Source organism: Pezoporus occidentalis, unplaced genomic scaffold (genome assembly GCF_034315485.1).
Source record: "Pezoporus occidentalis ecotype Australia unplaced genomic scaffold, CSIRO_AGI_Poc_V1 ctg63, whole genome shotgun sequence".
Taxonomy (NCBI): Eukaryota; Metazoa; Chordata; class Aves; order Psittaciformes; family Psittacidae; genus Pezoporus; species Pezoporus occidentalis.
In genome coordinates this window covers 1,540,416-1,555,353 of record NW_026915977.1, presented here as the reverse complement: position 1 = coordinate 1,555,353, position 14,938 = coordinate 1,540,416, and the positions used below count along the sequence as shown (strand labels likewise).

At 35.6% G+C, this 14,938-nt stretch overlaps 1 protein-coding gene and 1 long non-coding RNA gene across 4 annotated transcripts in view; both read right to left on the bottom strand.

Annotated features, from left to right (window-relative positions):
* Positions 1-1,869: 1,869 nt before the first annotated feature.
* CTNNA2 (catenin alpha 2) overlaps positions 1,870-14,938 on the bottom strand; it is a 440,210-nt gene continuing 427,141 nt past the window's right edge. For all 3 annotated transcript variants that reach the window (XM_062640068.1, XM_062640069.1, XM_062640070.1), the window contains one exon: positions 1,870-3,026. In XM_062640068.1, coding sequence (XP_062496052.1) covers positions 2,739-3,026 — 288 coding nt within the window. In that variant the 3' untranslated portion in view covers positions 1,870-2,738. The remainder of the gene's footprint in view (positions 3,027-14,938) is intronic.
* Positions 6,287-8,607, bottom strand: LOC134174810 (uncharacterized). Its single transcript, XR_009968793.1, has 2 exons — positions 7,492-8,607; positions 6,287-7,364 (listed from the first exon to the last, which is right to left on the bottom strand). It is a non-coding gene; the product is annotated as an uncharacterized LOC134174810 (long non-coding RNA).

The window sequence follows — 14,938 nt, the reverse complement described above, 5'->3', positions numbered from 1 at the left end:
TAGATGGACCCCTTCAAAAGGTAAATGATCCATCCTAAAGTAGGACTCTAATTTATGTGAACTAAGTTGCCTGATACGATCCTTGGTTTTACCTTCACAAACTCTAATTTTCCTTAGTATTTTGCAGACATCATTATTTTGAGTCTGTGATTAATATGAAATTCCTTCTATTACATACTTCCTTTTTAGCCATGGAGCCTTAATCATCAGATACTCTAGAAGACATGTTCATAGACTGTGTTTGTCTATATGCTTTCTTCTAAACATTTCTAACTTTGAAATGTCTCTTATAGCAACAGCAGCATTTTAAAACAACTGTTCAGTTAATTCATCATAGTTTTAGATCTAAACACTTCTCCAGAAGGGCTAGTACTTCTACTCGTGGCCACTTGCCTATCTTAATTTTTCCATGCATCGCTCTGGGACAATTTTATTTGTCTGCTATTTGTTATTTTTTCTTTAAACTCAGTATCCATCTTTTGCCTCTGTAATTTCATTTGTAAAGATCCCAATTACTTTTAGGTGTTTATTGGTACCACAAGTCTATGTCAGTCTACAGGGCATTATAGAGAAAGCTCTTCAAGGACTTCCCCACATCTTCCAATGTATTTTCATTACGTGTACAGTCACCAGTTTTGATTGGAGAACTTTTTTATTATAGAGTACAACTAAACAAAGCAAAAATAGTAATCCTCTAAAAGGCCTCTGAGAGTAAATTTCTTTATATAGACTGTGTAGGAGGGCAACAGAACAAAATTTGGTAATTTGCTATTCTGAGGAATAATCAGTGTATATGAGACAAGTATCCAAATATATCTTGAAAACTGTGAGTTGTACATGTCACTTACGGTATACCTCACTGTTTATCACAGTGCTTCAAATTGCCTATGAGGTTATAGAATCATAGAATAGTTAGGGTTGGAAAGGACCTTAAGATCATCCAGTTCCAACCCCCCTGCCGTGGGCAGGGACACCTTATGCTAAACCATATCACCCAAGGCCTCGTTCAACCTGGTCTTGAACACTGCCAGGGATGGAGCATTCACAACCTCCCTGGGCAACCTATTCCAGTGCCTCACCACCCTAACAGGAAAGAATTTCCTTCTCTTGTTAGTATTTCATTATATATATAAAAAAATTCTGGCTATTGTTTTATTTTCATATATACCAAGACTTTTTTCCTAATAATAATAAAATCTCTGCAGTTGAGACAACTGTTGGGGCTAAAAGGGAATAAAAGCAGATACTGCATTTCTTTGCACTGTGGTCTTCATACAAGTCTATACAGTGCGGCACAATAGATGATTTCCAAGGTTCTGTGATCTCAAATTTATAAACTCAGTAAGTTGAACTATTTTTATGCCATTAATTTAAACAAATTAATCTAATCCCAAAACACACACATATATTTTATGTATTGAGGCTTAAATTGGTCTCAGATTTGAATTCTGGTTTTGACCCACTGACCATGTTTGGCTATCCTGGTAATAAAACATAAGAAAAATAATATAATGGGTTAAAACTTAAACAGGGGAAGTTCAGGTTGGATATAAGGAACAAGTTCTTTACTGTGAGGGTGGTGAGGCACTGGCACAGGTTGCCCAAAGAAGTGGCAAATGCTCCATCGCTGGCAGTGTTCAAGGCCAGGTTGGACAAAGCCTTGGGCTATGTGGTCTAGTGTGAGGTGTCCCCGCCCATGGCACAGGGGTTGGAAGCAGATGATCTTAAGGTCCTTTCCAACCCAAGCCACTCTATGATTCTTTGATTCTAAGTGTAAAAAGAGAAAAAGGAAGCATGAGGCAAAATTAATCACTGCGTACATCAATGACGATGCAGGACATATCTGTGCATTAAAAGAGATGAGCCATATTGAGGATTCCAAGATTAAATGAGTTTATTGAGTTAGTGGTTACAATGGTATGTCAGATACCTGTAATCCAAGCTACACCTACATATTTGCCTCTAAATTCTCACACTGTCAGTCTCCGTGTCTCTAAACATTCCACCACCAGGTCTTCTATTACTACTATTATAATAATCATCATCATAATCATAATCATAATATAAAAGGCAATGTCAATCACCATATTGTGCTTCATACTCCACCATAAGGAATTCAATTGGCAAAAGTAAACCTCTGGTCATATTAATGGGATTAACTGAAATGTGATCAATCATAACACTACTAGAATATAAAGAACAAAATATGGTTTAAAAGAAGCCTTTTTAAGATGAATTAGTTTGTATCTGTTTTAAAAATTCACATACTATAATGAAGATGACTTAAAAGTTATATCATTTAATTATTGGGCCACACATTTAAGCATATTGGCTAGTACATTTTTGCACTGGAACAGAAGCAATACAAGCTTTATGGTCTACCATTACAATTCCATTGTTTTTCACTTAATATACCTGCCAACCTAATGTTTCTTGCATGCATAAAAATTTCTGGGTTTAGACTTGAATTTATTATTTAACCCACACTTACCCCCATGATGCAAATTTGTTGGCCAATTTAATGCTATGGTTTAGTTTAAAAAGGAAGCTTGGAATAAATCCTTTCCACATCAGAAGAGAATGCCCTAAACTTTGGCATTGCAGATAGTTACTTCAATAGTCTTCAATAGGTTGCATGCAAATTGACACGGTTTCCCCCCACCCCATGCCAGACGCATACAAGTCGGCAGGTATGCATACAAAAAGAATATAAAACCCTCCTGGTAAAGCTTAGTGGTTTAGAATGAATCCATAGCTTTAAATTCACTTAAGGCCTGTACAGGGGAAATATGTTTCTTCTGGGACCCTCTTCTCACTCTCGTCTGATATTCTTCTGGTTTTTCTCTCTTTACTAGAGGTTTCTTCTCAGGGGCCTTCATCTTCCAAGATACAACTGGTGAGTTCACTGCAGCAGTACCATAGACCTTCTGATATTTAGTAGATGCCACATATGATGCTTTCACTGTAAGGACCACAGCGTTCATCAGATTTTTAGCTGCCTGGATGAGAGAAGTGGCACTGTCCAGCTATAAACAGAAAAGAAAATGAAATAGAGCAAGGTTAACTCCACAACTGGATTGTTGGACCATTTCCTGACTCAAATCTGGATGCTCTCTGATCTTGTTAAAGATGAAATGAATCCTCTCCCTCAGGATTAATCAAGGAGCTTGCAGTAGCAAGCACCGTCAACAAACATGCATCAAACTGTAAAGGTAAGACTGTAGTACCTCACATTAAATGTGTTAATAATTTAAAGGAAAAGCTTATGTCTAGGGTGTTTTTGTTGATTCTTTTTCTACAGGTGAAGAAGTTGCTTCTTCTTTCACAAAGAAAAGTTGCTTCTCACCAAAACCTTTAAAAATTTACTTTTACAGGTCAGAAACCATAAAAAACAGGTCAACGGGGATTTTCCCCAAGCATTCGGGTTTGTTCTAATTATTCCTGTTTAGCCTAGGATCACACCCCAATGATGTCTACAGGAACAGTGTGAGCTTGTTAGAGAATCCCGTCTGAAAAGATGAAAGGAGATTTTGAAACCCCTACAGAAATAAAAAGATGAAACAGTTAACAGCAGGTTCTTGTAGCTTCTGTAGTATGTGAGCTACTTATGTTCACAAGGAATCTTACTTTATGATTAGCAGGCTTTTCGTACATACACCTTTGCATTCCTCTCATGCACGAGGCTGCCTGAGGTTCTTCTGGATGTAAGAGGCCTTAAGAACCTGTTGAATTTCAAACTATTGGGACTTCCAGTCAGGAAGCTTCCATCATACACTGAAATCAAGTACATAACAGTGGCCAATTTTTTTCAAAAGGATTTAAGCTGATAACGGGACATCCAAGACAATGTCGCAGTGTTCCAAAATGTGAATTAGGCACTTGCCAAAATCAGCTGTATATCGTCAAATTAGTAGGTGCTAAAAATATGCTTTTAAATACTGTAGCAACCCAGGTTACTATTTAGGCTGCTCAATGATCCCTTCCCAAAATACTAGAAATGTGGGATATATTTTTTGTGTTAAAGCCTTTCAGTTCTACCATGGAAGCTGCCTCAAACTGTTACAAGTCTTTCCCAATCTGTAGGAATGATTCTGGATGTAATATTATTTTACTTCTTTAATTCTACCCCACTTGCTCAATAAGTTCTTCACTATTTTTATTCAGTATATAAGGCCTGTCTCCATGCAAACCCTTCCTGCTCCATATTTTGGGAACATATGATTCCTTAACATGCATGCTAAGCAAGGCACCCAGGATAAATAATTGTAAGGCAATAACAAAAAACATATACTACACCTCAAGTATTTTTAGTCATTAACAGAAGAAGAGGTCAGGAGAAATCTCTTTCTGAAGCATCAGTGATTGATGTGAACAAGAATTATCATTACAGAAAGCTTGTGTCTGGAACACATAAATCTATAGACTTACCTATTCTTTTTTATTTCCTCAGCTGTGGCCTTATACTCATTATGATTCATTAAATACATAAACAGCTACATACAGTGAGATGAAAAAGAAAGAGCATTTTAATGATTTTCATGTACTTGGTGCCATTCCCTGAAATGAATAGTTAATTGCCTACCCCCGGTAAATATTTTTCTTCAGGACTAATTTGTATTTTCTGTTAGGAAACTAAGTTGAAAGACAGAAAATTACATTATATGACAGAAACATGACTGTTCAATAGGGAGTAATGAAATATAATTCGGTATAGTGTTATTCTATAACCACACTACTGCATGATTTATAAGGCAATCTGTATGTTTGTTGGCAAATAACAGATCATACTCTATTAAATTAGGATATTCTAATTTACTGCAGTGATCTACAATCAAGCATTATTCATTGTTAAATGATTCTTTTTGAAACATTGGTGGATTGATATTGAATTTAAAGTGATACCGTCACATAGCATTTCCTTCATAACCAATGTGGATAAACAGACTGGATCAAGCCTATATTGCACATTCCTGAATGAATTCTACTTGTTGAAGGCTTCTAATAACCTCATATTTTCCAGAGTTTCTTTATGAAAAGAGTTCTGATAGCTGTTTCACATGGGGCATATATTAAGGAATACAATGATTAAAGGCAGCATTTTGAACTGAGGCAGCACTGAAATGAAATGCTTAAAACCATACAAAGGGTGCAATCTATACCTTTAAACACATTAGTAATTTTATGGAGTAGATTGATAAAGCTGTACAGAAGCATGCACTTCTGCAGGATTGGATGTGGATTGCAATGAAGTCTTTTAGAAAACTGTATTACATATTTTGATACCATCTGAATTATCTCTAGTTCAATCTGCTGTTACAGTAGATAAGAGCTCCCGATCTTCACCAATCACATTTTAACATGTAGATGCTTAGTCTTTGTTCTTAAAGTCCATTCATAGCATAAAATACTTTAAAATCTTGATATCAGAAAAGAGACATAAAACCTCCATATTAGTGTAAGCTATGAGTGTTCCGCAAAATCTGTGGGTAGCCATCCCATACACCCAACTCAGCTACCTAAGCTCTTCAGGTGATTTTCTTATTGCCTCCAGCCCCTTGCCTCTACTATGGCTCAGTAAAGAAGAATTAAACTCAATGAACATCATTTCAATTAACATTTAGATCTTACTACACCACTGTGTGACTTCAGTTTTAAGCTGTGCTTTTGTAATCAGCAGAGCTATAGTGGCATAAAGCTGGAACGAGGCAGCAATGAATCAAGCCCTTAGTGTGTTAATTCCTTACAAAATCTGGGCACAGAAACATTCACTTTTCCTAACAGATAATGTTAATAATAAATAAAAAAAAAAAAAGGAGGAAAATTAACATTTCAAATAAAAGAACCACTAGGAAATTATTGCATAGTACAGAAGGCAAACTTCACTCGCTAGTAATGTGTAAGGAATTATGAATATAACAGATCCTTTGACTAGCTACACAAAGTAATTGTGTTCCGTTACTTAGATTTCTTTCCAAATACATTTGCCTCCATTTAGGAAAAAAACAGCCCTCCTAAACATATGAGATAAATCCAGGTTATTGGCCCATAAAACTCAGTGAACCCAGAATGCTGGGGGAAATTCAAAATTCATGAAGAATCTAAAACTCACTGCACTGGAGCCAGTTGCTTACCCAGGTTAAAACTGCCATCTACCCAGGGAAGGCATAAATCACTCAGAAAATAATGAGAAAGGATTTTTCTACAAGCTAACTTTGCAATTAGTAAATGCAAGGGTAGAACGCTGGAGCAGGAGAGCCTATTATCTGCCAAGAAGATAACTTCAGGGTTCCCCCCCAAATCCTTAAAGCTTTGAGGAGTTTTTGATCTGCTTGTAAGCTGTGCTGCATTTTTCTTGCACTATATTGGAATTTTCCAGAATCTTCTGACAATCAAGATTTCTTGCTTCTTTTACATACACATGCAATCTAAGTAAAATAACCAACAATTACAATACCAAAATAGCTAAAGAAATGGGAGAGGAGAAAGATGGAAAATTTTCTCCTTAACAGCAAGCAAATGAAAAGAGATGTTCTCCCTGCATTGTTACATCACTGTAATGGGCAAGAATTATACCACAGTTTTTAGAAAGGAGATTTAATTTCCAGAGATACCTTGATATTTATAATCAGAAATACACCACAAAAAGTAAGAGAAATAAGGAAAAAAATCTGTATGTCCAGTGAGCAAAGATATAGTCTAGGTAGTTTTGAAAGAGGTGGCTGTTTGAGAATGTTCTATATTCTTGTTGATTTTAATACACATTGGAAAGCAGGGAAAGACATCAAAATACTTGTAGATCCTAGTCTGGAATATGTAAGCAGCATAAACAGAATGACCTATGAAATTAAAGACCAGCTCAGCTGACAACACTCCCATATACATGACAAACATTGTGCAACGCTATTACAGACTCCATGTATAAAGGGAGGAAAGAAATGCAGTTAATGCTGACCAAATGATTTTGCGGGCAAAAATATTTTCAGAGTAACCTACATCATATTTTGACATGATAAAACTTCGGATTGCTTAAAATAACTGTGTCTATATGTTTGGACCTTTGAAAGGTGTTTTGCTTGGTACTATGTGACAGTTTGTTTAAAAACTCAGCTGATACGAAATTAGCATGGCACATAACAGAATGATTCCAAATTATCTAACAGCTAAGTTTCCCAAAGTATGTATACACAAACAATCACTGCTCAAGAGTGATTTTTGCAGTGGGCTCTTGGAGATACTGTTTGTCAGCTTTACAATATTAATATTTCTGTTAAAAACTTGGGAAAAAGTAACTTAACTGATGAAATTTGCAGATAATGTAATGACAGGGAAAGAGGTAAGTCGTACAGAAGGCAAGCGTTTGATATCTAATAAGTTGGCAAGAGTCAGAGGTGTAGATTTCAGTTTTAGCTTTATAGCAGATGATACCCACTTATACAACAAGGAACTTCTATTCTACTACATTCCATTCTATACTTTAATCTAGACTATCACTCCTTGAGTATACAAAAAGGACATTGATGAAATAGGTTAAATTATCATATTCAGATTCTTGTGTGTCCACAGTTAAGGAATACTGAGTCCTTTTCTCAATGCAAGAACAATACTGAGGAACTGGTAAGAATTTAAAGAATCTCGAGAGTAAAAAACATCTTTTATGGTAAAGATTCAGTCAACTCTGTTTCTCCCATGAATAAAGTGAATGATTAAAAAATGAGTTGCTCAAAATCAGCAAGTACATAGTAACAGAGAAATGATAGTATTCCAAGTTCAACAGATTAGGCAGTTATAACAAAACTCAATGGCTGAAAGGTGAAGTCAATCATTTTAGTTATTACTGAGCTCAATTTTTTTAGCAGTTGTATTAATCACAAGAACTCATGAAACACTGATTCCACTTCTAGAATTGGTGAAATCAATATTGGATGGTTTTGCCTAATATGTACACTTTATGCATAACTATTGGACATTTTTAATTCACATCAATTCAAGAAGCCTGTGAATCAGTTCTGCAGAATGGTCCATATTGACCTTAAAAATGTATGAATGCAAAAAAAGAGTATTAGTAATTACTGCTAAATTGAGTTTAGTCTGGTTTACTTCTTACAGACTGGGGAGAGGAATTGTCACTTAACATGTTGAAAAAGAACCTGAAAGCCTTTGAACACTCAGCCAAGACTTGATTTGCATACCTTTAGCGGGTAATTTAGGCTATCTTAAGATAGCCCTCAAGGCTATTTGTGAATTCAGGCTGCTTCTCTTCCTTTTCAAAGCAAGTTCATACTTTCATGGACAGCTACAGTTGCTGTTATCACAAACCAAGAGTCTATTAACAGCCCTTAGAGCAACTAAGGGTACATGAAGCAATTATGAATCTGGACAGTGAATCAGAAATGCCGTTTTCCCAGATTACATTCTTATGCAATAAATCATTTTCTTCTCAGCTGTGCTTAATATTAAATCCAGTGCTACATATGTATGTAAGATATATGTAAGAAAAATATCTTATTCATAGTACTTATGTTTTACATTTCTGTAGCACATTTAATGCATAAAATGATGCTGTTAGCGACAGCCAATGCAAGAATGGCTTATTTGCTATTCAGATGCACTCATGGTAGGAGGTATATGCTACAGCATTAGCTGAAGCTGGATTTTAGGCACTTGGGAATATGTATAAAGTTTTTGCTAGATACGGGTGTATTGTGAGAAAGCCCTTATGTATTTGAAATTCTAAAACAAACCAAATGTTATAATTTGGAATGCAATGTGGTAACAATTGTGTTAAAAAGTGATATGTGGCTACATAGAGAAAATAGTATTATATTCTTCTTTTCCTAGCTATGTTTTTCACATTTGATTACAATTAACTTACTCCTTTTTACATGTTGAATATTTAATTCATTCTGGGGGTAGTTGTGTTTTATAGCTGACCAATCCACTGAATAACTGTCCTCATCATCAATTTTTAATTAACTTAGAGGGATTCCCAAGCCCATTTGGTTGTATTTAATAAAGGCTGCCATCTCATAGGACAACAAGAAAGCACAGAAGTATACCAACTACAGGTATCTATCTGTTTTCTATGGAATTTTGCCATTTTAAAACGTGTTTAATTTGCAAGGTCATCTTGGATGATTAACAAGAAAGAGATTTTCATATGACTGATTTGAAGATAGGCTTTTACCTTATCTTCAAGGAGAAGATCAGATCTATGACAGAGATGAAGTCCAAACTATATTTGGCAGGATAGGCTAAGTCAAACTATATTACCAGCAGGCTTACTGAAGAAAATTAGAGCAAGAAGTCTTTTGAAGCCAGTATTAGGTCCAATAAAAAGTCATTAATACAAAACTGTATTTAAGTGGTCTGTGTATCACCAGGACTGTGTACACCACTTTACACAGGGATTCATACGCCAGAAGTCTACACAAGATATGGCATTGTCTGAACCTGATGTCACATATAGAAAAGCTCAGACAGGACTCTGTTAAAAGCATCTCAGTACAAATTTCCACTTTCATATCCAACTGCAGTTAAATACAAAAGAGGAAATACAGGATACCCAACTAGTCTGTGCAACTGATATCCCTCCTCCTGACTTCAGTTCTGATTTGTATATAATTTGCAGATAGCTATCATTTTAAAAAGTCCAAAATAATCTAGTGCTCTTTCAAATTGAGTTCTGGATGCAAACCTATTGTTCTTTATCTACAGAACAGGTACAATAACAAGAAAATCACGTCTTTCTTACAGTCTTACCTGAAGGGAGTCCAAATCAAGTCTGGTTGGCTGGAAATTGTACTCAGTGGTAAATCACAGGAGACTTTGGATGAAAAAAAATCAATGCAGCATAGAAACACTATATTCTTTACATGGGGATGTGTTATCTCCTGCTATTCCTCATGATTTTGTCACAATGCAAACAAAAAGAAAAGCAGTCTAATGCAGGGTTTCAGACTGCAATGCTGAGAAGTGTGATATTTTCCCAACTTCTGTTTGCATATGTAAAAGTGTCAGAATGGTATCTCTATGTGAGTTATCTCCATGTCTTCAACTGTGAGGATCTGTCACATTTTGAGGCAAATTTGCTCCTTCAGCTAGCTTCCTATCTCTAAAGTTATACTTGCCCAGGTCAACACAAAGACGCTTTGAAGATAGCTGCTCTACAGGCATAGCTGGCTTTTCTCAGGAAAGGGCCTGGAAACAATGCATCAAACAGAGGCAAAATGAATAAAACAAAATCCTCTTGCAGACTGTAAGATAGTAACAGGACTGTTCCTTGCTACCTAAAGTTTGCCTGCTATTGTTCATGTATATTTAATGTCTCATAGAAGCAGATAAAGGGCTTGATTGCTCAAGGTATTGACAATTTCTGAGGTGCTAAAAGTCTTTTGTTTCCTTGGATTTGAGGGTCCTGGCACTGCTGCTCAACTCAGTCTCTGAAAACATTAGTTTCCGACTCCCTGAGCACTTTCCAGGACTTTACAACACTATGTAATGAAATAAAGTAACAAAATTGAACCTCTACAGTAGCTTTCAGCTTTTCCCAGCACTGAAAGAGCTTCCTTAATAATATATGACAAATAATTTATAAAGGAAATGCTAACATTTTATTCCAAATACATTATTCACAATTAACTGTTCTATTTGTTTGACCAACACAATCAATGGTTAAATAACATTCACTAAGTGTTCTGTACTAAAAGTTTTTTTTTTCCCCTGGTCAATTACTAACTATAAAATTTGTGCATGCATTTGCTTATTACATTTTTAACTTTAGCTAACACTGAATGTTATATAAAAACCTGCAAAACGGCTAAGAATTACTAGAGACTGCAAACAAATGAAACCAGAACAAAACAGAAACACTTGCAAAGGGTGTTGCAGTTCACAAGGAAACAAGCAAAGACGACAGCAAAGAATGAGTTGGAATGAGTAAAATCTTACTGTGAATTGTAAAGGTTCATTTATATTACTCAGATTTTATTATGAAAATATTAATATAATACTTTAGAATTAAAAAACCCTTTGGAAGTCATCTAGTCTAATGTCCTGTTCAAATTGAGTTAGGTGAGATTGTTCAGGGTTTTGCTCAAATTCAGAGATGCCCAAGGATGGATAATCTCCCACATCTCTGGACTAGAGACCTCCATCCTCCACTTGAATTTCACTACCCCTAAGGTAAAACTTATTTCCTTCTAACTGGAATTTCCCATGTTAAACTTCTGTTTGTTGCCCTTCCTCTGGCAAGTCTGTATCTGATTCTTTTACATTCTCCTGTTAGGTAGTTGAAGGCAAAAATATCTCTCTTTAGCCTTCTATCTGTATACATGCAAATGCATCTAAAAGAGTAGTACGCATCGTTGATTTCATTTTCACTGCTACAAGAGCAAATGTCTTGTGCAAAGGGGAAAATTGAGAAGCTGTAGAAGGGAAGAAACAATATTATCAATTACTGACAAATATCTAATAGCTCACTCAAATTGGTTAGGTCCTATAGTATTCTCTTAAAAAAAATATTTGTGTTAGGAAATTCTAATTTACTTGATCTCTTTTCTTTTGCCATTCAGTGTTTTAGATAGTATTTTCCCCAAGGAACAAATACAGAAGCACTTACAGCTTCCCAAATGGTTTCTGTGCTTTTCACCTCAGGACAATCTTCCTTACACAAAACCAAATGAATTCAACCACATCTCCAAATTTTCCATCTAATCCAGAATTTATGTAAAGGAGATGAAGGTATAAACTCAGCTGTTGTTTAGGAGAATGGAGAAATGGAAAAGCATTTGAACTGACTCTTTTCTTACAGAGCTATTAACTTTAATATTGTTCATTAGTCATGATTACCTATAGGCGTGTCTGCACTTACTTGGCATCAGTTAAAAATTGTGACTGAGTATCTTTTAATATTAGTAAGAATCCTAAAACTTTTCATAGCTGGTGGCACTGGAACCCCCAGAAGCACTTTTTCAGACGTCTGTAATTGAAAATTTCTCTAGGAATGCAGGCAAGATAAATAAGGGCTGCTTTTATGAGGGCTACTCATAAAAACCATTGAGGCGGTGACCTAAGTGAGGTTTTCAGAGTTTCCATTTCTGTAAATTAAATCCTATCCCACATACATCCTACCTAATTCCAAGTGCTGGACCACAGCATTCCAGGCTCCTTCTGTACTTGGTGAAGATGACCAGGAGCCATGGAGCAGTTGAGATCTCTCACAGGTACAATTTTTATGGAATAACTCACCTTTTTAATTATACTTGGAGATCCCAAATTACATTAGAATCCTAAAGACAGCACAGTGAATCTGGGCAGAGATACTCAACATCTTCCAAAAAAATTGTGCTTGGATCTGACCCAGTAGGTCAAGAATTCAGGCTTACTGACTATTTTTTAATTGGTTTTCCTTAATTCTTCTCTTTTGATCCCCATAAGTGTCATATGGGGGAAACCCACACACTACAAAACAATCTCTCCAACCTACAGTAGCTAACAATATGGGGCTTCAAGACAGCTACTTTATATAGATAAATGCTCCTTAGAAAACAATTTAAATATTTCTGTCTAGAATGAATCAGGCAGCTTCCTTTCTCCAGCTAAGTTCACAGAAAGTTTACATCACTTCCATATGGATACACACACTCAAAAGACCCCCAAGGCTAAGCTTTCTTATTCCATGCTTGTCTGGATACATGGTTTAATTCACCTGCCCATCCATGTCTCTGTAATAGTTCTAAGATGTTACTAATCTAATCAGTCATCAGTGTCTGCCTGAAACAAGAGTATTTCCTCTCTAGAAATGGTGATCCATCTCTGCTAATTATAAAGGAAGCCTGGAGGGAACATCTGAGATGCAGATGTTTACACTTGGCTAGATGAATGAGCAGCCAAAAACTCTTCATAATTCAGGTAAAACCTTTCTGAATAATAAAATGCTCAGTTTTCATTACACCATAGACCTACTCATCTTTTGCACAACTCGAGTGGGGAAAGTTCCCACTGTTACTGCAGGATTTCTTTCCAACTCTTATCTTTTTCAAATCGTAGATCTACAATGAACTCTTTCTCCTCTTATATTGTTATTTATTTTGTTAGTTAATTATTTTTTTGCCATCTGGAGTGGAAATTGGAGTATAGAATGGAAGACAGAAATGCTGGTCTTGAAAATTATCTAAGCCTTAAAGGAGGACAAAGTGCTTGAAACTTATCATGATTCTATAGGTCTCTTTGGCCTTGAGTGTGGCTTAGTATTCTCATTTGCAAAAGGGAAGTAATAATATTAACTTTTTTTCCCCAGTTTTACAATGGTACACCATTGTGTTTGTTTTGATTTACTCAGATTGGACAGATAAAAATCCAAACGGCTATGTTTGAGCAGAATCATGTTTAATGTCTTTGAGATGCAACTGTCCCTGAAAGAGAAAGTCCAGCATGTTTAGGCAGCCCTAGTTTCCTCCAACCGCTATATTTAGTGCAAGTGCTACTGAGCATTTTTGTTGACAATTCAAATGAGCTGAGGTCAAAGTTTAAAAGCATTGCAATTTAAATCAACATGAAGAGTCCTCTAGACTGCTGTGCACTATCATTGTGACTTCTTTTGCTTAAGTAAGATTAAATCAAAAGTAATTCATTTTGAGTCAATGGTGTTATACCAGCCTAAAACTGCAGTAGGAGAGGGCAGGGTGATAAGCATCTATCTGCCAGCTGACACCGTTTGCAAACAGATGGTGCATTTCACAGCTCTCCCTCACTTTTCATATAGAAAAAGAAGGTAAGAACCAACCCACAAAGTTTTAATTCAACTTGTAAGAGAAATCAACCTGGCAAATACAGAAAATTTGGGAATTTTATATAGCCATCTTAATAACACTGAAAAAATGTTAGATCCCTATATATGATCTTACACCATGAAAGTATTGCTCACACCTTGCTAGTCTGAATGAGGAAAAAACCTGTAATTTAAATGCTGACCTCCTTAAATATATAGGTATAAATATGCTAGTTACTGGTTTCGTTTTGAGTCAGTAATACACAATGTGCTTGCAAGCGTAATACAATGCAGTTTTTAAGTATGCCTTATCATAAAGTAACTTTCTGTTTATAAAGCACTTATGAAGATTTAACTTGTTTAAATTAGTAGATATTGGGAGAAGTTGTTCAGATATTTGCTTTAATAGTTTTCATATTGCACACCTAATAAAATCAGCTGAAATCTAGGCCTTATTATATTTTATTTTACATGTATATAATATACAGTTAAAGCAAATATTGCAACTGACTGAATATATAATTAAGCTAAAACAGTAAAATACAGGAATCTGTGCATGTTTTAATCATAGCTTCCTGTAAAATAATTTAACAGGGGAATTAGCTCAGTAAACATAAAATTAGGCTATTTATTGTCCCAGTGTAAAGTTACTCAGGTAAACTCACATCCTGGGATTGCATGGCCTAAAATTTACTATTAGATTTGGCACAGGCTAATTCTCACAATGGTTAATGTCATTTTGAATATCATTCCCTCACAAACTCTCCCCTACACCTAAGTCAGCGAACTGCTAATTTTCTCATCTTACAAGGTATACTTAGAGACAAATTTATCTGGATTTGAAGTAATCCACTGACATTTCAGTTCCACAATACCCCTTCAGTGCTGATCGTTATCTCTAATTCAACATAATTACTGAATGATATCAATTCTGATTTCCTGTTCCTAACACTTTAAAATAGCGTTTCCCTCTGCATGCCACCAAATTGCTTTCATATCATTGAAGCGAGATTAAGGGCACTGTACAGTTGGTCCTTATGTTTTACTAATTTTGTGCAAAAATTACAGCCTCCTGCATTATGCAAAAATAATTATGTGCAAAGACAATTTTGTAAACTCATCAGCAAAGGATATGCTTTGGATCTAAATGAAATTTTACCTCAATTCTCC